This window comes from Suricata suricatta, chromosome 3 (assembly GCF_006229205.1).
Source record: "Suricata suricatta isolate VVHF042 chromosome 3, meerkat_22Aug2017_6uvM2_HiC, whole genome shotgun sequence".
NCBI lineage: Eukaryota > Metazoa > Chordata > Mammalia > Carnivora > Herpestidae > Suricata > Suricata suricatta.
The window spans coordinates 67,337,372-67,362,148 of NC_043702.1; the positions used below are offsets into that span (position 1 = coordinate 67,337,372).

General features: G+C 37.9%; 1 protein-coding gene across 5 annotated transcripts in view; it reads right to left on the reverse strand.

Annotated features, from left to right (window-relative positions):
* The window catches only part of SLC4A10 (solute carrier family 4 member 10), a 293,603-nt gene that overhangs the window by 4,202 nt on the left and 264,624 nt on the right, over positions 1-24,777 (reverse strand). For 4 of the 5 annotated variants that reach the window (XM_029934489.1, XM_029934488.1, XM_029934490.1 and 1 more), the window contains 5 exons: positions 23,046-23,114; positions 17,667-17,840; positions 16,791-16,913; positions 7,212-7,279; positions 3,753-3,869 (listed from right to left, as the gene is read on the reverse strand). In XM_029934489.1, the coding sequence (XP_029790349.1) occupies positions 3,753-3,869; positions 7,212-7,279; positions 16,791-16,913; positions 17,667-17,840; positions 23,046-23,114 (551 nt within the window). The remainder of the gene's footprint in view (positions 1-3,752; positions 3,870-7,211; positions 7,280-16,790; positions 16,914-17,666; positions 17,841-23,045; positions 23,115-24,777) is intronic. The other variant, XM_029934491.1, reaches the window with a different exon arrangement.

Genomic DNA, 24,777 nt, shown 5'->3' on the forward strand with positions numbered 1-24,777 from the left:
ATCATACTGATTGTTTGATTATAAAACAATAACCAATGAAATGAATGAGGCTCCCCCCCCCCACTTTAAAATCAGTGGATTTGGTATCAGATTAGGTTTCCACAAACTTATAAAGCAGAAATTTTATAACCGGCTCAAAACTTCTATGAAAAATATTATTGACTTGACCCTATCTTCTTACTCTATGGCTATTCCTGTCTTCATTCCTTGTTACATTCATTTTTCAGGATTCTAATAAATTCTACACTTTGATTGTGGTAAATATGCATCCTATCTGTGATGTGCCATTGCAGCAGCATATATTACATAGCTGTTATGTACCAAGCGCTCTGCAAAGACCAAGGGACACAAGAGAGACGAGACAGTACCCTGCCCTTGAATCACTTACATTTTAAAATCTAAGGTAATAATATTTCAGGAGAGAGTGGAACATGACCTGCTACCTTCATGCTGCCAAGTAGCAATGTATGAAACGTTATGTTTCGATCACACCAAAATAGTTGTTACGAACAACATTTACCAAGCAGTCATGAGAGGGCATAGGCCTAGGAAATCACCGCAAAGAAGGAGAATCCAGGATAGAAGAAGGTGCGGAAGTGGGCGGCCAAAGGGGCGCAGAGGAGATGGTCCCGGAGCCTAGCCTCTGCCACCAGGGCAGCACCAAGCACTGTCTGTCCTAATGCTGCCAGGTACCTCCCTGAGAAACGTCAATCGCAGTGTCAGCTTTATAAAGCGTAGCAGTTGTTCACCTATTCTGATGCAGTGTATGGTTTTTAATGAGACCTGTTTCTGCCAGTCCAGTTCAATAAGCCACAGAGGAGTTTGTCACATGTATGCACAGCACTGCCGAACAAGGATCAGATTAGACATCCTGCAGATGTGGTCATATTTTCAGTTAGTTCTTAGGTCCTTCTTTCAATCAGGCTAGATAAAATACTGTTGACAATGAACAGTGAACAAAATGATGGACAAGACACAACTGCTATTCCCACCTCCACTGAAGAAAAGGGTCTAAGCTTCTCTAACAGGCATGCAGGACCCATAGCACAGGGCAGGGTGGGGATAAGGAAGGGGCAGTGTCAGTAACTGCAAGGAAGCCAACTTAGGTCTCAAGAGATACAGACCCCGGTAACCTGGTCTTGAGGTTTCGGTTTTGCTTAGTTTTGTTTTGTGTGCCAAGAGATACTCTACCAGGTACAACATTTTTAGAGGTCTTGGTCATCAGACTTCAATGCCTTCAACAGACACACCGTGAAAAAGCAATGGCTTTGGAAGGGTACTCTTATTAGTGTTGGTGGTTTTAGGTTTTCTGGAAGCCATGCTCTTTCTGCCAGTTTCCACTGTTATGAAGATGAAAGACCTTAACCATTAACCAGGAGATATTTTTCACGTGGGAAGCTACAGATGATCACATCTAAAGGTAAACTTTCATTGTGCAACAGTTTGAATCTCATGTTAGGAGGAAAGTATGTTCAAAGAGGGTGACATCAAAATATGAAGGGTGGTCCTAATTATAACTGGACTTCCTTAAGGAACACTACATTGTTTTAAAACAACTAGCTTCTTTCTGGTGAAAAGCATCACTTGACTATACTATTTGCTTTAAAGAGTACCTAAAATACTATGAGATAAAATTTTTTGCTTGAACCAAAGAAAAGGAGAGAAAGAGGTTGTACAATGACTCCATTTAGTACAGGAAGAAAAGCAGTCTATAAGTTGGTTGTCTCAAATTTTCTACATATTCTCGTGGCTGGCATTTTATTTTGAGCTCATAAACCTGGAGTTCCCATTTTTAAAAAAATCAGAGAAATGCCATATTTTTAATGTGAATGAGTCCACAAGCACATATTTCCAATGGGTTTAAGAAATTACCCTTCTCATAATTCTGATTTTCTTCCAAGACCAAAACAGAATTACTGTGAGGATGACTCTATCAGACTGTAGCAGGGATCTTTGGGGAAGGAAGATAAAGCATGTTTTAGAATAAAATATTACTTCAGTTTGAGCCAAGCAAAGAAATACATGAAGATTTTAAACCCTGTTAAAAGACAGAAAACATCAATCAAAAGTCTTTGAGGGAGATGACTGAGTAGTATTAACCTCCTTTGGGGTAAGCATTAGAGGTAGTTGTCAGAGGGAGAGAGAGGGAGGAAGAAAGAGAGAGGAAGGGAGGAAGGGGGAGGGAAGGAGGGGAGGGGGAGGAAGAGGGGGGAGGGAGGGGGAGGGGGAGGGAGGGAGGGAGGGAGGGAGGGAGAGAGAGAGAGAGAGAGAGAGAGAGAGAGAGAGAGAACTAGTTCCAGAGTTCTGGGATGAAGACTCCGCACATCCACTGTTTGTCTTTTTGGGAGAGAGATGACACTGAAGCAGCATGCCATTTTGGGGTGACAAAAACCAGCAACAAGAGATATTCTGTAAGTCTAATGTATCATCTTTTCTGAGCCCATGTTTCCAAATATTTCTCATGAAGCTAGATAAAGCTTGCAGGTTTGGAAGCATGTGGTGCATAAATGGAAGCTCCCAGCTTTGCAATTTCTTAATTCAAGGGATAAATTTTCTTTTTTCCAATATAGAAATTTGATGTCATTACTAAATACGGCTCTGTGAGATTTGTTGATTTATATATGATGCATTTGTATAAGTCATGTAGGAAAAAAAGTTCACTCAAGCTTCAAACCTCCTTAAAGAGCTGAGTAGTTATAGGAACACCAGAAACACTCAGTCCGATACTGGATCTAAGCCCAAGACTCTCCATGCCTTTTGCCTCCCCAAAACTCACACAGAGAACATAGGCTGACCAGGTTTCTAGAAGACACCATTTAACACAGGAAAAACAACCAAGGAATAGGTTTGAGGGAGAGGGTCTTACCTTTGGGGAATCAGCTTCTAGAGTGATTAGGAAGGGGAGCTTATGACAAAAATGTAATATAAAAATTAAGTAGAAAAAGTTAATTTAAGGTCATGAAAATAAAGGAACTTAATAATTAAACACTGTCCCAAATCCCTCGATCACTCTTTAATAAGAAGAGCTATTAGCATAACATAGAGATTTTTCTTCAGATCAGCATCTAAGAAGACTGGATGGTTTGAATTCTTATAAATTCTGAAAAATTCAGTTGGAAACCCTGTGATGACTCCTCATATTTAAGGACACGCTCTTCCCCCAGCATGCATTTACAACTTAGCCTCTACAACTATAGGAGTTGTTTGCGTACAGAGAAATAAGAATGCATAGAACTTTCTGGAGCTGAAAGTTTTAGAGTAAGGAAGTTAGGGAAGATTTTCAGGGGGTTGGAATAGGGGCCTAGAAATATACTAAGTACTTGGAAATATACTAAGTACAAAACCACCATCACATGCGCCTGTGGGGCTTAAGAAAAAACAATGGGGGAGTGCAGACTGTAGGCAAGTACCTAAGAGAGTCCTGGGAAGTGGGTGATGAGGGAATATAATGGACTCTTACTGCCAAAGAGTAGAGCTAAAAGAATGTCCAAAAGTGCCGTGACTTGGGACTCATTTACAGGACCATTTCTCCCCACTGTCACAGTTCTGGAGTAAGCTTTTAATCTGAAAGGGAGATGTTGAAAAACATACCAAAAAATGTGCCAATTACAATTTCCCCTACTTTAAAAAGGAATTTTCTGAAATATTTTAGACCTAAATTCAATGGAAACCAATACTATTCTTTCCCTAACAGAGTCATGTCATAAAATGACTGGGATCAGTGCAAATCCACATAATTTTGGAATCCAAACCTTTTAGAAGGAAAGCTTGACTCCTTATCTTTTGAGTTATCGGCAGTCATCAGAAGGTTCCTCCACAAGGCAGTCTTTGACATTTCATCAGAGATATTGATCACAGATGGATCATCTCTAGATAGTTTACCCAAAATGAAATAAAAAACAAACAAGTAACTGCAGTTATCTAGTGACAGAAACTAAATATAGGAGAGTCTTGTACCTTTGTGTAGTAGTTTTCATAGTTAAGAAGTATTAAATAGTTCTCTCAATTATTTTTTAAAACCTATGAAAAACAAAAATCTCAACAAAAGATCCTAGTTATGTAGACACTGGTTTGGGCTACAGTTTTCCTACTTTGCTTCAAATTACAGAGATGAGTTTCCGGGTGTTTGTGCTGGGGCTCTTGCACCCACACTCGTAGCGGAGCAGGTCAGCTTTAGTCTCCTGCTCAGACTCTGCAGTGGCTCCCACACACTCAGAAGCCTGGCAAGGGCACGGGGGTGGCTCGGTGAGTTAAGCACCTGACTCTTGGTTTCAGCTCAGGTCATGACCTTGCAGTTTGTGAGTTCGAACCCCACATCGCGCTTTGTGCTGACGGTGTGCAGCCTGCTTGGGATTCTCAGTCTCCCTCTTTCTGCCTCTCCCCCTTCCCCTCCCCTCTCAAAATAAATAAATAAATAAACATTAAGAGAAGAGAGAGAGTGAAAACCTGATAGGCTCTGTCCCTGCCCTCACCCTCCAAGTTCACCTCCTGCCATTACAGCCCTGCCCCTTCTGCTCTGGCCACAAGCAGTGATCTCCTGACTGTTCTGGAACTCCTAGGTTTGCTGTTGCCTCAGGGTCTTGTATTTGTCCTTCCTTCTGCCTATAATGTTCCTTCATATGGTACAACTCTTTCCCTCCTTTGTTTAAATATCACCTACTCAGGCCTTTGCTGACTACTCTATTTAAAATTTCTGGGCCACCTGGGTGGCTCAGTCAGTTAAGCGTCCAACTCTTGATTTCAGCTCAGGTCATGATCTCTCCATTTGTGAGTTCAAGCCCTACATCAGGTTTGCACTGACAGTGTGGAGTCTGCTTGGGATTCTCTCGCTCTCTCTGCCCCTCCCCCCTCATGCTCTCTCTCCTCGACCTCCTCTCAAAATAAATAAACTAACTTAAAAAAATAAAACCTCTACTTCCATCCACTCATAGTACCCCTCATCCTTTTTTGCTTTTTGTTTCCATTGCACTTTTCACCCTCTAAAATACTATACTATGTTACTTGTTTATCTTTTGTCTCTCCCTACCTCTATTCTACTTGAATATAAGTTTATGAGGATGAGGATTCTTGACCATTCATCTGCTACTGTTCCCCCAGGATTCAAACAGAGCCTTATACTTGGTGCCCTCTCAATAAATATTGGTTGAATAAAATGAAGGCAGTCTGTATTTGGCAGAAATCTTTCCAAATGACTAGAAATATATCAAGGTAGGTACCACGCTGGGTGCTTTGTTTGCACTTTAAAATGGCACCAGTTATAGGTGATGTCCAGAATTCTCTAGAATATTCCCAGTTGCTAGAAACACAACCAAATAGAAGCAGAGATAAATCATAGGCCAAGTCAAAGAAAGTTTCAAGTGAGAAAACAGCACTCTTCTTTCCACACAAGGAAAAGATACCCTGCTGTGAAAAAAAAAACAAAACATGTTCCACAGAAATCCTCGGCTGACCTCACATGACCCTCATTCGTGGTTGTTCACAGAGGGCAACAAATTAGATGTTTTTAAAGTGACACCAAAGGTCTGGAGCAAAACCTTGGGTCTCACAGGGTCCCTCCCTTCCCAGTCTGGACATGTGTTCTTTTTAGTTTCTCAAATCCAGCAGCCCTTAGTAACTCAAAGCATGAGATCAACCAGTTTCCAAAAGAATGTCATACGGAATTCATGGTTTTTACAATATCATGTGACAAAGAGCCTTACAAGTAGAAGAGTTCAGAAAACTGGGGAGCTTGGGTGGCTCAGTCGGTTAAGTGTCTGACTCTTAACTTCAGGTCATGGTCTCAGGGTTCGTGAGTTTATTGGGCTCTGTGCTCAAGGAGTGGAGAGTGCTTGGGGTTCTGTCTCCCTCTCTCTCTGCCCTTCCCCCACTTGCTTGCTCTCTCTCTCAAAATAAATAAACATAAACTTAAAAAAAAAATTGCTGATTAAAGAAAATGAAACTTAAAAAAATATACAGCACTACATAGATTCTTCAATAGGTCACTGTGCACGATGAATCTCCAAATGGAAATGCAGTATGGAAATTTACCTAACCAAAGAATCCTTTTGAGAGGAGTACCACATGAGACTAAGTTTCTACAAAATACATGCTGGAATACATTGATTCAATGAAACAATCAAGAGGATTTTAAAACTTAAATACTGTTTCGAAAAAGATAAAATGCCTTCTCATGCTTACATGGTAGATAGTTATATTTTTATTTAAAAAAATTTTTTTAATGTTTTACTTATTTTTGAGAGAGAGAGAGAGAGAGAGAGAGAGACAGCAAGAGCAGGGAAGGGTCAGAGAGAGGGAGACACAGAATCTGAAGACAAGCTCCAGGCTCTGAGCTAGCTGTTAGCACAGAGCCTGATGTGGGGCTCAATCCCATGAACCATGAGATCATGACCTGAGCCGCAGCCGGACGCTCAACCGGCTGAGCCATCCAGGCGCCCCTGATTATTATATTTTTTAAACCTAGGTAATGTGACTTTACAGTCAGACCCTGAAGATCTAGAAGATTTTTCCAACTGTTTTTGGAAAATACGATGATAAACTCCTTCCTCAGGGAAAACTTTTCTCTGCTTTTTTATTGGCATGGTCTTAAATTATCTGTAAGTGCTTTGATATCTATAGATATATACGTATTTTTGGCCAAATACTTTTATAAGCTTTTATTATAACTCCTAGCAGTTTGCATTCTTTTGCTATGTCTTTGTGCATAAAAAAGATTAGCATATTTTGGAGAGTTACATAAATATTTCCTAAAATGACTGGGACAAGTGAATCCTTAAACTCCGGAAATAGATCTTCTCTTTGGAAGTGCCATTTTTGAGGGATAACCTCTCAGTATTCAAACATGTACCAGTGATGAATTTAGTGACTGCCTAGCTGATTTATTCTGGAACTGAATCTTGACCTGTCTTCAATTGCTACTTTTAGAGGATATGAAAGAGAGCTTTTGTATACATTGTAAAATATGAGAAGAAAAGACTTCAGACAACAGTTCCTCGCCCCCCTTCTTTTTTGGCTACTTGGCTGTACTCAACCCAGCTATCAGTGTCAGAACTTAGTACTCGGACAGGGTAATCTAATTCTTGCTTTCATTTCTTTCTATTCTAACACAGCTCCTACAAACCTCTGTGGGAATGCACACAGTTCGACATTCTTAAGTAAAGTATATAATGACACGTTCCATGACACAAAGTGCGGAGCTTCTCCGGGGGTCTTACCTATAGTGCCCTTCCAGTGGGAGCTGCACTGTGCCCTCATCTTCCATCGCTAGCATACTTTGTTCTTCCTGCAAAGACAAATGCAAAATATATAAAGTGAACCTGATGAATCTCCATTTTACATTAAAGAAGAAACACAGATTAATGTTTCACTATCTCATTAACCTCAGGACCTTCCACTTTGTTTGCATTTATTAATGCTAGCACAGGTCCTTTCAATAAAGTATCAGCTACCAAGAACATAAGTAATTAATAAGAGTCTCCTACCACAAAGTAATTTGAATGCTAACAACAATCTCCTTCATGTCACTCAATGTAAAACGTGGTTAATTTCCAAGCAGATTTTTAAAAATAATCTACATTTTAAAAGGAAAAGAGTAGGGGTAATTGCTTTCGTTGTTATTAAGTGTGCATTACATTCCCAGAACGCTGTTAGAAGGGAATGAGGATGTATTTAGAGTGGTGGTTCTCAAACTTTGTTTTACATCACAATCACAGAGGGGGCTTTAAAAATATACAGATTGCTAGGCCCACCTCAAAGTCTCCGATTCAGTGGGTCTGCAGTAAGGCCCAAGAATGTGCAGTTCTAGAAACTTTCCAGGTGATGCTGACTATGCTGGCTCAGGGACTACACTTTGAGAATTCCTGCTCTAGAGATCTGGAAAGAGACAGATGTCTTCCCGAACGGACCAAACCACAGGTGTGCTTTCCACTAGACACACCTCGGGCTTCCGTTTTGCCTCAGATTTCTTCTTACAATGACAATATCCTACTTTTCCCAATGAGTAGAAACATTTCATACTTATTTCTTCATATATAACACTTTAAATTTTATGTCTTTTATTTATTTTTGAGAGACAGAGAGAGACAGCACAAGCAGGGGAAGGGCAGAGAGAGAGGGAGACACAGAATCTGAAGCAGGCTCCAGGCTCTGAGCTGTCAGCACAGAGCCTGATGCGGGGCTTGAACCCATGAACCATGAGATCATGACCTGAGCCGAAGCCGGCTGCTTAATCGACTGAGCCACCCAGGCGCCCCATATAACACTTTAAAAGCATATCTTTATGATAATCTTATGCTACCTTATTAAAATATCCTGGTTTAGGGGCACCTGGGTGGCTCAGTCAGTTAAGCGTCTGACTTCGGCTCTGGTCATAATCTCATGGTTCGTGGGTTCGAGCCCCATGGCAGGCTCTGTGCTGACAGCTCAGAGCCTGGAACCTGCTTCAGATCCTGTGCCTCCCTCTCTGCCCCTCCCCTGCTTGCACTCTCATTTTCTCAAAAAATAAATAAATAATAAAAAATAATAAAAGAAAATTAAATTAAATGTCCTGCTTTATTTTTTGATGATGTTATGAACCTCTTTCCATCCACTAAAAATATTCTATTTATTCATACATTATAGCTTCTAGTTAATGCATTTATTTTTCAAATGAGTCAATTAGTAATGCTTAAGTTCAGAGAACAATTTGGGAACATTTGAAGATGTTAGAATCATTGGTTCTAAGTCCAAACATGGAATTTTATTTATTTTATTGTATGTTTTTTTAAATTTGAGTATGGTTGACACACAATGCTATGCTAGTTTCAAGCGTACACACAGTGATTCAGAGCCCCTACACCCCTGCTATGACGCGCTCACAAGCGTAGCTGCCACCTGCCACCACACAACACCGTTACAGCACCAGGGACTGTGCTCCCTACACTGTGCCTTTTATCCCGAGACTTATTCATTCCATAACCGGAAGTCTGTATCTTCCACTCCCCCTGACTTATTTTGCCCATCCCCTACCCCTTCCCTCTGGCAACCATCAGTTTGTTCCCTGTATTTATAGCTAACTCTGCTTTTTGTGTATTCATTTGTTTTGTGTTTTAGACTCCACATATGAGTAAAATCATATGGCATTTGTCTTTCTTAGTCTGACTTATATTACTTAGTATATTATCCTCTAGGTCCATCCATGTTGTCCCAAATGGCAAGATCTTATTCCTTTTTTGTGGCTGCATAATATAGGAATGGAATTTTAAGGGGCACCTGGGTGGCTCAGTCGGTTAAGTGTCTGACTTTGGCTCAGGTCATGATCTCATGGTTTGTGGGTTCGAGCCCCACATGAGGTTCTATGTTGACAGGTAGCTCAGAACCTGGAGCCTATCTTCAAATTCTGTGTCTCCCTCTCACTTTGACCTTCCCCTGCTCACGCTGTTTCTCTCTCTCTCTCTCTCAAAAGTAAATAAAACATTAAAAAAATTAAAAATGGAATTTTAAGTTAGAGATGAAGAGCTAGATGATTTCTTGACCACATGGGAACTGAAGAGAGAAAACAGGATGGGCCTGGAGGCTTAGCAGTAGCTTGGCTGATCTAAATCAGCTTCCAGAAAGACTTGATCTTTGGCTGATGTCATTTCTTGCAGCCAAGGCTGTTCCAAACTCATCCTCAATATACAGACCTCGACCTCAATTTACATGCTGCCTAGTCTAAAGGGCCCTTGTCATATTTCTTGTTACTTAAAGAAACAGGGTTTTCTATCTAGAGCCTATTCAGCTAACCTATGAATATGAAATGTAATGTGGGGGTGGGTCTCATTTTCACTCTTGGAATGCTCTCTGTACACCTCCAATCTACTGACCATGGCACGCTCCCTTCTGCTGGGACCTTATCTACACTGCAAACAGATATCTATGCCTCACCTCTGCTGTGTGATAATGGAGGGGCCGAGAGTGCATGACTCTGCTACTTCTCTCCTTATAAGTTCCTGCCCTCACCCCCAATCGAAAACCCTATGTTACATTTATACTCTGTGGAGCCAATGGCGCGTGTCTGTTGCCCCTTTATGTTACAGGAACTAATCCTATTCTTTCTCTCTTGTTACTCAGGAATATTTTTTCTTTTAAGACTCATCTGATCTACTTTATTATTGTGTATTAAGCCTATCTCTCTCGTCATTGGAAAGACTATTAAGACTAATTCAAAATGAATAAACAGTACCGTTGGTTTGAAACTACACATTTTGGCATTGGAGCAGAGTTAATCTGCTGCCTAGAATAAGGCATGCCTTGCAAATGGGTTAGTCACTATATTTGGAACACGATACATATGTCATATTAACTTATATGCACAACACTGAGGCCATGGACAGAGGCTATGTATTCTTGCAGGTAAAAAAAGTTCACTTTTTCTTTAGAAAACTTTACCTTAATGCACACAGAGAGACATAAAGAGAAAACATTCAGGGTTCCCAAATGCTATTTAAGTAAAACCAAGATACAAACAAAATGCAATTGTCTCCTTGGTTGTCCACTGAAAGGTAAGCTCAGTATACAGTAAGTTTTCTGACTAACCCAGAATCAAAGAAGGCATGTCGAAAAGTTTAACAAAGGGTAAAATTCCAAAAGCAGAATAGAACAACAGTGTCATCAGTGCTTAGGTTACCTGGCAGCAGAAAACGAAGGCTCAAGATCCAACGTAACAGCAAAAAATTGGACCAAAGCTTTGGGAACAATTTTGTTTTTTCCTCAGATGATTTTCCACTTTTCTCTCAAATTGCTTTCAATAATTATTTTGCACTCTGTGGCTTGTTAGCATGTGTGGGCTTTATACTAGTCATAATTCTATCCAAACAAAAACTCATCACCTCTAAAGATAGCATTTCCAAGCCATGCTTATCTGAAGAGAAGGGTGGCAAAGCAGCCGCTGCCTTCAGTGCCAGAAGGAAGCTGGGTGGGCCCCAGAGCTCAGGGACGGAGGGCCGGCTGCATCCCAGGCAGCGCTGTGAGGAAGCCAAAAATTTGAGACTTTCTGGGGAGGAACAGTCAAATCAGGCATTGGCCGTCACGACAATGACAACCTAGTTTATCTCAACCATACAGGAAAAGAGAGTGAGCGCACAAAGCTAACTGGGCATCCATCACTTTCTAAGTCAGAAGAACCTTAAAATGAGTTTCATTCAGCACTTCGTTTACACAGGGTCCCTCAAAAAAGATGCTGAGTTCTACAACATGGTGAAGATGTTAAAGGATGATGATCAGAGTTTGCCCAAGGACATCTGAAGGGTTTTGCCAGTTTGACTAAAGGACTACTCAGGCTGTGATTTGAATGCCATCTATTCATTAAGATAGTCAAAGCATTTTTCGGATACTAAGTAACTGAAGGATAGTTAATGCTATATCTGGTAAAAGGCAGGGAAACTGAGGGTTAAAAAAAACTTGAATCTAATTAATAGCACTCAAACATTTACTGAGCATGCATTATGTGCTAGGCACACAGTGGATAATCCAGGAGCTATTCATGAATCCATTTATCAAATATGCAGTAAGCATAATCTACAGGACAGTAGTCTGCTAGGTATCCATGATACAGCAATGAAAAGACATCCACTCTACTCTCAGAGGATGAGAAGGATAATTGTAAAAAAAAAAAAAAAAAAAATACAGGAAGAGAGGAAGTAGTATCTGGGCCAATCTTATGTGATCAGTTTAGCAGAAGAAAGGAAGAAACTCTACAAACAGTGTAGGCCAAGAATAAAAAGTAAAATAAATAAGACGTGTCCGTATGACAATGAGCAACCAGCTGGGCCTGAGCCAAAGCCCTGTGGTGAATGGAGAATAAGACTGGAGTTAAAATGCGGTGTGCTTTGATTTAGTAGGATATGGGAATATGATTTATGTTTTGTGATAGCATAAAAAATAATTTGTATGTCATGACAAACCCTCTACCTTTAGTGAAATAGGTAGCATCTGTTACTCTATCCACTTCTCATGTAAAGTCTGTATCTCTGTTGGAACCCCCAAGTAGCTCCAAGTACAAACAAGCAGAGAGCCAATGTTCACAACAATGGCTAGCATAGTAGAGAAAATATTCAATAATTTTAGAATTCATAGATCTCAAAAAAATGGAAGCAACTTTAGTGATGAGGTCTGACCCCTTTATTTTATCCAAAAGGAAAATAAATTCTAAGAACATGTGTCAGACCATTTTCTTTTTTGTACTAATAGCATAGATAATGCTACAAACATTACACATACACACATACACACATATCACTCTGAAAAACATAAAATTTGATGTTCCTAAGAGTTATGTATAAAAATTTCCAACAGATAGAAGAGCCAGTACATACAACTACTCACTTTAGCAATGAAAGCTAAAGCTAAATAGTCTACATAGAATTTATATAAATAATTGGATGCAATATGTTTTTCATCAGATTATTTGATTTAGTATCTCTAAGTGGCTTATCTAAATTATTATAAAATTCAGAAATTTTGATAGAGTAGTCTTGGATTTAGAAGATTATTATTCTGGAGAAACAGATACTGTGGTTTTAGAAAAGGTCTTAACTCAAATTTTAGCATGCGGCAGAATGACCCGGAGGTCTTGTTAACACAGATTTGTGGGCCTATCTGCAGAGTTTTGATTCAATATGTCTGGAGTATGGTCCAAGAATTTGCATTTCTATTAAGTTGCCAGGTGTTAGCTGATGCAGCAGAGGTCCTAGGACGACACTTTGAAAGCCACTGCTTGAGGAAGAAGAACATGCTTGCCTCACTCTAAGATTCAATTAGAAATAACATTTGCCTGTGTAATAATTGGGCCATGCATTCCAAACCCACAACCAATTCTCATCTTTCTTAGCAGTAACACCTGCTCTGTAATTTGTTTCATTGCACTTGTTCTTAGTTTGTTTTTGCATCTTCTTGGCCTTGCTCGTGATCCTTCTTCATAGAGAGCATATATGTTAGAGTGAACCCCCCGTAAACCAAGGAGTGTCAATATCATGATCACTGCCCAGAGCTGGGTTTCCAGAATTATCTAACATGAACTCCCTTCTGCCCCCAGCCAGGAACAAACCTTCTGCTGGGGCTTTCTGCTTTTAACAGCAGCCCTTTTGTCAAATGTGTACAATGTCCTAGAGAATATTTAAGTAGAAAGGAAGGCATGTTGGTACTCTGAGCACATTTGGACATCCAGAATTTGATTCTGCAGTCTTCCCTTTACACAGAGCAATGTGCAAAATGTCAGGGTTCCAATATTCATTTCTATCCTGATTATAATCCTTTCTTTCTAAAAACTGAAGCATATGCATATGCATATGCATGAAGTACATGAAAATTTGGAACAGAAGCTCTGCGACCTTGGACTGGCCTGTGTAGCTATTTATTCTGCTTAACTCATTATTGAATTTTAAGGTCAAACTAATGTTTTCTCAGTGCCATAAGACCATAAGCGGGCTACTGATAAGAAAACCCTAGAGTATAAAGGTACAAGCTTGTAACTATCATCAAAAGGACAAAAGGTGAGCCTAGTTTAAATTCGAGTCTCAGGGAGCTGAACGTTTTCTGCTATTTACCATCTTTCCAGATCACAATCAAAGTTACTCAATTAATTTGAGCAATTGCAGAAATGCAGCATTTCTGGAGAACTTGTCCGTTTACCACCTGAATGCACAATTTCTTGGAAGGCTGGGCCTTGGTATAAGATGCCACAGTAAGGAGATCAGATCCTTCCGTGGAGGCCATAGCCTCAAGAAAATGAAATACCGAGATGTAGGTGACCAAATAGAAAATCAACCAGAATTTACGTTGATTAAATCCTTCTTAAATCCTTCCTAACATCTTCCCGTTCTCTATACTGATCATACACGTTTAGTAACTAATTTCAAGTTAGAAAGTGAGTATCTTTAAACATCCTTTTCTCTCTCCACTTGTTGGATGGAAAATTACCCTTCTTTGCATTGGTCAGAATATTTTAATATAATTAAATGATGCATTATTTCTTCACTGTATTATTGATTCTCTTGTTTCTTTCCATGCACTGAGATTCACATAAAAGCATCATCATATTGATCTATTTGAGGCTTTAAAGGTCTGTAAATCTTCCTGATTACTGTATTGTAGGGCATTTCTCCCACTTTTTCTCATACTCCGATCTGAAGAATGCAAGGGTAAATTTGCCTCAATAAATCTTTAACCTATTTCTGTATCCTTTTGGAAGATATGGATTCTAGGAAATTTAGTAATATTTGATTACTTCTAAAATGTGTATCTTCATAATCAAAAAAATAGTAAACATCCATTGGAGTACAGTGGGCCTGTAACGTAAAAAAGTTGGAAGCTTATTAAATAGGGTCTCTGTCTATCTGAGATTAATAAATTCCAAAATGGACATCTGGTACACATACATATAGCATACCATCCATATCCAGCCACAGGAGCGGTCTGAGCAGCGGAAATGAGAGCGTCTACTAACCTTATGACAACTACCAAATTTGGTTTTCCCTGTTTCACAGACATATTAAGGGAGAATCTAAAATTTTCTTTAAATGACAAAAGGAAAGAATACTAAAGATAATATATATAATATATTATATAATGCTAAGGAGTATGCTGTGAAAAGGATGATTCTATGGTTGGGGCTGTTGCTAACTTCTATGGAAGCAGTAGAGACATTTGAGCAGGAAATCAAAGCAGGAAAGTAAAGCAAAACTGCATTTAGAAGTTACTGCCTTAGCATACCTAACAGTATTCTCATTATCAGAAACACTGAGAGGAAGCTCATGGTCAATGTTTTATATTCAAAATCGTCTTCTTTGGAATTTAAACTTTCTTGGGTGTTGTTTTAGAGAATAAGCTGAATAATTTTAATTACAGCAATAAAGTGTGGATAATCTAAGCCTTCTGAATTTTTTTATTCCAGTGTCCATCTTATTTACATTTAATTTATATTGAATTCTGTCTTATTTTTCTTGAATGATATCTGAGGAGGAGACCAAACCTTTATTAAAGCCCCAAAATTCAACACTATAGTTAAGGCATTATTTTTAAAAATCTCTCATAGTTAGGGGCATCTGGATAGCTCAGTAGGTTAAACATCTGACTCTTAATCTCAGCTCAGGTCATGATCTCATGGTTTGTGAGATCAAGCTCCTGAATTGCTCTGTGCTAACAGTGCAGAGCCTGCTTGAGATTCTCTCTTTCCCTCTCTCTCTGCCCCTCCCCTACTTGCACTCTTGTCTCTCTCTCAAAACAAATAAATAAACTTAAAAAGCAAATCTGTCATAATTAGGAACATGTGGGTAGCTCAGCCAGTTAAGCATCCAACTATGGCTCGGGTCATGATTTCACAATTCATGGGTTCAAGCCTCACATTGGGCTCTGGGCTGACAAGTCAGAGCCTGGAGCCTGCTTCAGATTCTAGTCTCCCTCTCTCTCTCTGCCCCTCCCCTTCTCATGCTCTGTCTCTCTCTGTCTCTCAAAAACAAATAAACATTAAAAAAAATTTTTAATCTCTTATAATTAAATAAGAACATACCAAAAAGAAAACTTAAGAAAATGATAACTTTATTACATGATATGTTAAAGTTGCATTAATGTTTCTAGAAGTATGATTCTAAGTATTCATTCTACATTATTTGGAAAAACTAAAATAATCATGCAAAATTAAGACACATCATTGTGATCAATCTTTGAAGCAGAGAGCCATTGTCAGCAATAGGACACCATGGAAAATAAAGTCACACATAATGCAGCCTATATTTGTAAAAACACCTGAACAGAAATTTCATCAGATGTTGTGGCCTAGTATGACTTCAGCTAATGACTGAGAAAAAATTAAAACCATTGAAATGTTTGCAAACAAATTCTCCCAAGGAGAGAGGAATATATCCATGACTTGAGAAACTATCCTATAGACAGGAAACTGAGTATGTTTACTGATTGCCTAATAGAAGAGGAAATGGTGGAAAAAATAACAGAATTCTTACCAAATATTTTCTTTCTAGATGAAAGTAATGGACATTTTGTTCTTATGTTTTACAGTCTATGGGCTCAATCATTCTGGTAAATAGAATGCTGGTCATTTTTTTCATGTATACTTTTACATGTAGCTTTTATAGAAAATATTTTCTAATGTTATGATTACTAGCCTTCAAGAGACCCAGACTTACATATGAACTTTAAATATGCCATAAAACCTAAAATAGTTTTAACACGTGAAGCAAAATAGAATAAATCAGTGGACCAAGAAAGTAATTAAATCCCAAAACTCTCTCAAACTACATTTACTCAGTCTTAAATCACTTTATAACCATATCAGTTCAACGTAAGCATGTAAACTGTTTCAAAAAAAACCTAAGTCTTTGAACTAGAATTAGTATTTTTCCATTAAAACTTTGTTCCTTAGAAAAATATCAACAGAAATAATGTCTCTTTTTTTCCATCTCACATATTCAACCAAAAAGCAGTCATTGCAGGACCATAACTTGGAAATAGTTAAGCATCCGTAAGGTTCTGCCCTCCACAAGGCAGGAAACAGAAAAGCAAAGTTTACAAATTGGAGGATAATGATGTACAAAGTGTTTGCTGATTTCACTAGAGTTTGGTTTTCTCATGTAAGGTCTGTGCTCATGTTTCAACTTTATGATTTTAAACACTAACCCTCCAAACATTAATAATCCACCTGTGGTTGTTAGTACCTGCTAACTATCTAAAGATAAACACAGGATTAATTTTGCAAAGAGCTGTTACTATGCAAGTGCTCCTTTTTGTTCTCTTTATAAGATATTGATTTTGCTCCAACTTACTTCTTTTTCAGCATCTTCTAGTTTCTTTTTCTTACTCTCGGGCATTAAATCATCCAACCAGCTGAGTTCCCGTTTTGTAAACAGAAAGTCCATCAATTTTCTCACAAATACCAGAGCTAACACCTGAAGTAAATAATAAAGTAGTTTTAAAACAGGGAAAAAATTAAAATGGAAGATGTCACTTTGGTTCTTGGTGGAAACAAGTCAATTTAGATTAAGAATGACACAATTTAGATTACAGTGATACTTGAAGGCATGTGTGTATCAGACATTGGACTTTTGCATCCTTCAGTTCCATTTCTTACCACATCTCCAGAATAGTAAATAGTTCTGATTTTACCCAATAAAGGAGTCACTTAAAGAGGCCATTTAAAAAAACCCTACAAAATATATTGGACCATTTCCTTAGATAGATGTAATTAATAATTTGCATTATTTTAATGAACATTAAACCATCCTTATCTATGCTGATAATATTTTATTTACAGTAATTCAAATTCACTATATTTTTGGAAGCATTTGAAATTTATCTGAAATATTTAATAAAATTTAATTTTAAAATCACCTAGTTGTTCAGATTTGCTAGTACTTTATCTTTAGTGCTACATTTTCAAAGTTTACATTTTTCTACCTAACTTCAATTAATTCAAATCACTATGAATATTCAGAATGAGAGAGACAAAACTAATATGAATCACTGAAATTCATATATAATCTCAAATTCTATCTTAGTCCCTAGCTTCAGTAACTCAAGTTTGTGTCATGGTTTCCAATAATAGTTCAAAATGACTCTATTGTTCCAATTTCAGCTTTATGTGTTTCCAAAGCAGAAAATCAGAGGAGGAGAAAAAAAAAGTTGACTTAAAAGTTTCATACCATCATGGGAAAGACAATAGCAGCTCTTGAAACTTTTATTATCCACAAAAGGCCAAGGCAACTCATCTGAATAACTGTGAAAAGATGGACTTTTCGAAGTGGTACGTGCCTTAGGTATATAAAATCTGGCTGATGTTTTGCAGGCATCCAGAAGAGCTTTATTCTATCAAAGAACTAAAAGATAAACAGACTAAATTTCTTTTTAAAGACAACAATACAAGTAGGACAAGTAAATGTTCAATAGGGTCCAAAATATGGTGCATCTGGATCACACTTAAGTTGACACCTGGGCATCAGGGCAATGGGGTTGCCACGCGTACACTCTGAAAGGCACAATTTCAGTTCCATATTATTCCACATTTTCTTGCATATTGAGACAGGCTATAACTTAGAAGAGTTTAAAAATATCAAAGTCAATGCTAAATGTCGCTATTTGGAAGAGTATGGCCTTGAGAGACAAAAGAAAATCATCATCCTTTATCTCTATCACATCACAAAGTGCTTGCTTTGGTTTGCCCCCTTTGTCCAGGGCTTCCTTGACTGCCAAGTTCTGTCTGCTCCTCAAAGAGCTCATTCATTTCCAAGGCTTCAACTTTCACATGCTTATTAGAGACTCCTAGACCTAGGTCTGTCTCTCTCTCGACCCAGATCCTGCTGCTGAGTAGGATGTTTTGATTCTGCTGTTTTGGCCTTGACACTTTGACTCCCAGCAAGGTTTTGAGGTTGTCTGTAGAAACACAAACACCTCAGCCGCAAAGACTTAACCTAGATGAACTACGGTTAACAAAGTATTTTCCAGAGCAAACTTTAATTTGATTTCTTGATCAATTTCTTTTGTTCACTGTCAAACCATTTACAATTATTTCAATCGTATTTTCTTAAAATTATTTTCATCTGGAACAACGTTAGGTCTGTTTAAATCCTACCATGAAGATAGTATAAGTATTTTTGGACTATCTAATATTATTGTTACAATTTTGATTTTGAGGTCCTTTTCATGTACCAACGCAAATTTTCCCAAATTTTATATATAAAATGTTCACAAGAAGCTTCAATCTTCACTCACATTTTAATTACTAACATTTTACTGCAGGTTAGTTTTATTTTATGTGGAGCATTTTGTTTACTTTTTCTCAGGCCAATTTTTGCAGTTTCCAATGTTTCCAACAAGAAGTGATTATTTAGAAAATGGTGTTTCAATCACTGTTGGTTCTATTTCATAACATTTCTACAGTAAAATCTATTACGCATCTTGAAAGGAATGATATTGGCTCTTATCTCTTAGCTAATTTATGAAAAAGTTGTAAGCAATTCTCATCAGGTATTCATAAATTAATATGCCAAGGGACAAGTATCCACCAAGTCAAATGTCAGGGTCAGACATCCTTTTGTTTTCCAGCCCAAATTCGCCTATATATATATAATAGGAATCTCAAACTCAACATAAATCCATCTTTTCTTCTCCATTCCTTGACTTTTGGCACAACCTTTCTTCCCTCAGTCATCTAAGCCAGAATCATATATGTAGGTTAGTTCATCCACTGTTCATGCATTTATTTATATTCATTAATACCTTCTAAAATCATTTATTGGAAACCTTCTAAGCCAAGTACCAAGTGCTGAATTTCTTTTTCTTGGTTCATCCTTCTCCGTATTGTCCCCAAATATATCATTAGCTCTTACTTCGATCTCCTAAATCTCTCTTTAAATTGCATGTCATTAAACAAAATTTGGTGATTGGTGGAGGTGGGAAAAGGGAGGAAATAAAGTAAAATCCTCTGGCTTATAACTGAATGTTTCAGTTTCTATAGAGCTTGTTTTTCCCAGCTATCATTTCTCCATTTGTGAAGCTGTTATTGCATAAGTGTTCCTCAGTGTGTGGGTGCTTCCATTGTTATTGTTTAAATGGCACATTTGCTTTACTTTGGATTCCTGAAGTGTTGGAATGAATATAGATGTGGTTATATATCTGAGTATAGAAACAGCATTCATAAGAACACTGTGATCTGTTTTCTCTGCCATGTTGCACAGTGAGAAGCCTAGATAATATGTTTCATAATATTGCCAAACAGGTAGCATATAGGTTCCCTTAACATATAGGGTTACTAATTAACATGCTTCTGGTGTTGGTAACGATAATCATGACACATGTATCCTGAGTTTTGCATTTGGCTTTTCTCTTGCCCTAATATCAATATTCCATCCCCCCGTCCAGCTAGCCCATATAGGAATTTCAACTTCCTGGGGTCAGGGTTCACTTAAAGTTTCACTAACTGTTTCTCAGTGTGAGGCCCTGCTTGCTGTTTCATTTGTGCAATTTAAAATTCATTATACTTTTCTCATGGGCCTTTGCTAATGTTTTCCTCAATTTTCATTTGAGAGATTCACACCCCAAATAATTCCAAAACTTGACATTCTTGTTTAGTTCTAAACCTCATGGGTATAAAATCATGTGAGTGGAGTTAGGAGGAAAAAAATCTGTTGAAACCTATCAAAATGACTTTACTTTGTTTCTTAAACTTCTGCTGCTGTATTTATGTGAGCCTGGGGCCTAATAATAAATACTTTTCACTTACAGATGAAATTAGTACTCATGGAACTTTTGCCAAAGGCAAAAAAAAAAAAAAAAACCAACAGTAAAACAAATAAACAAAACCTCTTCAGTACTCTTCACTATCTGCCTTAGCAAACCAATTCGTTCAAATTACGTTTTTCATACATGAAATTATAAATGAGCAACTTAAATCTAATGTGAAGAATATTTAAATGCATAATGCTTCTCAACCATTTCCCTCTCCCAGGTAAATGTCACCCAGTGTCAGGAAGAACAGTCACAGTATCTATTTTGAGTGTCCAGTGATTTTTCAATGACTTTGTATTGAAGTTTTGTGTCTGTTCTGACATCCAGTACTTTCCTAAGGCTAAAGTGCTTTTTCTTCTCCCAAAGTCAGAAACTGGTTTTTCATTCAGGAAGAGAGTTTCTGTGCTGCCTGTCCCCCAGTGTCAAGAATGTAGCTACTCCCATGGTATTGCTGCCTCAGCATCTGTTTTGTTTGCCTAAGCAGCCTGTGGTCACCCGAACTGACACTAGCCCCCCATGTAAACACATGCCCTAGGTAACAGCTAGCAGATTAACAAGTAGATGTAAGTTTCTGAGAAGACTCCCCCAAATGTCCTTACAATCAACACTCTCCCCTAACTCCCATGGCCTTCCCTTTGTGTGCTCCTTAGACAAGACCCCCGTGGGGCTTCCCAAAACCCTGCTCTTTTTATCTGAATTGATCAATCAGCCTTAGGAAACCCATAGCACTTTATCTACATACATATCCAAATAAAGGCATGTGGTCCAGTCTTGATTCTTTCTCTGTCTGTACTCTGCTTTGACTTCCTCACGTGGCCCCTTAAGGGATGCCGGGTACTTCCTCCAGGACCTGTGAGTGATGAATTATCTATTTCAATTTCTCCACCTTCTCTCTTCTCACATTCTCCAGAATGTGGTTCTACCATTGAACCACAGCTTGCCATCCAGCACCCTGTCCTCCATTAGCATGTGTCAGTTTGACAAATTCATAAGAGTCAGGTGACTTTTCTTTCATGTATTTGAACAGCAATGAGACTGGCTGTGTCACAGAAAAAGCAGCAATTTTTGTATTCCTTTTGGTCAACAAAAAGTAAATGCATTTATTTTATAATAAAGAGTCTTCAAAATTAGTCTCCTTTCAAGAAAACTGTAGTGCTTCAGATCAGTCATGTTAAGTTATAGGATAATTCAAAGGGAAACGTAAGAAATCTGTCTCTGTCTTTTGCATGTCATTCTTCCCTGAGTCTATGTCTTCTCTTCTTAGAAGGACGCCAGTCACTGGATTTAGGATGACGATGAGCTCATCTTGAGGTCCATAACTAATCCATCCTCAAGGACTCTAGTTTCAAATAAGGTCACATCCTGAGTTTCCAGGTGGGCATGAATTTGGGGGAACACTATTCAAACCATTAGAGTATCATAAGCACAAATAATTTGCTAACCACCTCTGCAAAGATTTACAATACAATTGTGGTCATTTTAAAATGTGTCCACAAATTCCTCTACACTAGTTTCTTCAAGAGATGGAGTCTAATTTCCCTCCACGTGTGCAAACTGGATATAAGGACTCACCCCTACCAAACAGGAAAAAAAACGGAAGTGGCCATGTGTGACTTTGGAAACTAAGCCAAAAGGCACAGTGACTTCACCCTCACTCTCTTTTGGGTTGCTCACGCTGATGGAAGTTAGCTTCCGGGTCATGAGGGCACTTAAAGTCTCCTGCGGAGAGGCCTGTGCGGCAGAGGCAGCGGCACCACCACCACCACCACCACCTCGGGCACCCTGCCCACAGCCAGGGAGGGGCCGATGCCTCTTCCCACACCTGTGTGACCAGCCTTCCTGGACGCAGGGCCTCCAGTCCTAATCAAGCTTCCAGACGCCTGCAGCCCTTTCCACATCCTGACAGCAGCCGCGTGAGACACCGGAGCTAGGAGCGCCCAGCTAATCTGCTCCCAAATTCAGGATCCACACAAAAGTGACATAATAAATGTTTGTTGTTTAAAGCCACTAAGTTAACTGTAACTTGTTATGCAATAGACAATTCATAGAGCTATGTGTATTTAACCAATACTTAACTAAATTTTCCTTTATACCTTGAAATGGCCTTACCCTGTACGTTTATTTTTAGTTTAATTAAAGAAAAAGAATCTTATAAATATAATTTAATAAGAATAGAAAAACAAGCATAAAAAGAGGGAAAAAATCACCCAGGATCTTACTGTCTTAATAAATTGTTTTTATTTCTCTACCTTCCTCTCTGGTCCATTCACACTCATGGCTTTATAAATCTCTGGTAGGTACATCTTGTTTTCCTACTTTTTTGCTTTGGATTCTTAAGCCATAAGCATTTGGATCATGTTCCTTTTATGGCCATCATAATTACCGATTTTAAATGACTGTACCATAGACCACTTAATTATTTTACTGCTGATGGATAATTGGGTTATTTCCAATATTTTGATAGTATGTGTTACAATGAACATCTTTGTGCATACAGTTCTTCTTTTCTGCTCCATACACATGATTACAGTATCAAAGATTAAAAGCATTTGGATATATTTTGAAATATACTGTCATTAGTTTTCTAAGAGGGTTGTGAAGTCTAAACATTATATAGTTTTAATATAACTTATGGTAAACAAAAGTCCTTAAAGTTAGGAACCGGTCTGAAGAAATTTAATTACAGTCTGAAAGCTGCTTGTCAGATGATGTCATTCTCTTAGCTACCACAAGATCCAGCATCAATAGACTTAAGATAAGTCATCACAGATGTGCATCGTTTACTGTAAGCAGTTTACCTGAATTCCCTTTAGAGATGAAGCCCCCATATAAAGAAACACTCCATAGAGCACTGGCATGGGAATAAACTGTAAAAGAACAATTGGAGAACAGACACAAGTTAGTTTCAAGTAACTACTCATGCTGTCCTTCACTTACCAAAGAAAAAACACAGAAAAATAAATATTTTAGAAGCAATATCAGGCAGAATCAGAAAATCCAGGTTCAAATCTCCACTTTTGCACTTTTTAGTTGCATAATCTTAGGTAAGTTATTTAAGTTCTTTGTGCCTTACCTTCCCCACGTATATATTAAAAGGGATGGTGATAATAGGGTTGTTATGAGTATTTAATAGGTCAAAGCCCATAAAAGTACATATGTAATACCAAAAAAACACCAATAAATGTTAACCATTATTGTGTTACTATCGTGAAATTTGAATTTTGCCTCAAAATGGTAAGATAATGATCTGTACATGATCACATAAATATAACTATACAAACAGAACAAAACAGGTGACAGTTAACTTTGTAACCTGCCTGGAGAAAAAAAAAAAAAAGTATGTATTCAATAAAAAAGTTTGATATTTTCTGCACCAGAGTGCTGAGACTATTTCAGGTACAGGTATATTTTTGATGCTGAAAATTTTTATTAGTATTTGAAGAGAAAAAAACAAGACTAATTTCTTGGAAAGAGAACTATGTCTATCTGGAAACAATTTAGGTGAATATTAGATATATCTTATAAAGCTAATTTGTCAGAAACATGAAAGAAATCTTGATATAAGCCTATTTGATTTATAAACTGTCTAATCTTCTGTGATGTAGGTAGTGAAACTTGGTATCAACCGTGTGTGGTGAAATTTGCTATAGTTTTTCAATTTTTACTATTTTTTAAAATAAATACAAGTGTTACTTTAGTCTTTACCAGTTCTGAGCTAGAGTAGCACTTCCAAATGAATTGGATGCAGGTTATTATGGTTTAGAAAAATGCAATTATTTATGGCATTGGAATGTTTTCCCAGGGGTGCCTGGGTCGCTCAATTAGTTAAGTGTCCGACTTTGGCTCAGGTCATAATCTCACAGTTTGTGGGTTCAAGTCCCGCATTGGGCTCTGTGCTGACAGCTCAGAACCTGGAGCCTATTTCAGATTCTGTGTCTCTCTCTGTCTCTGACCCTCCCCTGATCACGCGGTCTCTGTCTCTTAAAAATAAATAAAAAACATTAAAAAATGTTTAAAAAGAAATTTCTATGTAAAAGTTAAGGTAAGCGTTAATCAGGCTAATGCAGATATTTATTTGTAAGCCCGGTAAGTTTTGGAAACCATGACTTAGAATATGCATTTAAAATGATGTGATTTAACTCCCTTCCTTATCTTTTCTCCATTTAATTTTTGGTTGGTTATGGTTATTGGATAAAGCTGATCTGAAGTGTTCAATAAATGGTTTATGTTCAGAGTATCGAAAACTTAGGTTTCAAACATTCTCTTACACTGATTTCTAAATATGACAACTAAAATGAGGTTTTATTTACATAATAAAGTAATAAAGAAAAAAGATATTTGGATTAAAGATGAAGGATGGAGCTAACATCTAGATGTTCCAACATTATACCAGATATTTGCAAATATGTGAACTGTTCAATTTTTCTTTTTATTGGAATAGCTCAGCATAATTTTAGCTCTATAGTTACTTATGTAACATAGAAATGAAGTCTTACAAATGTACTTGCATAAATGATTAAATGTAAGTAA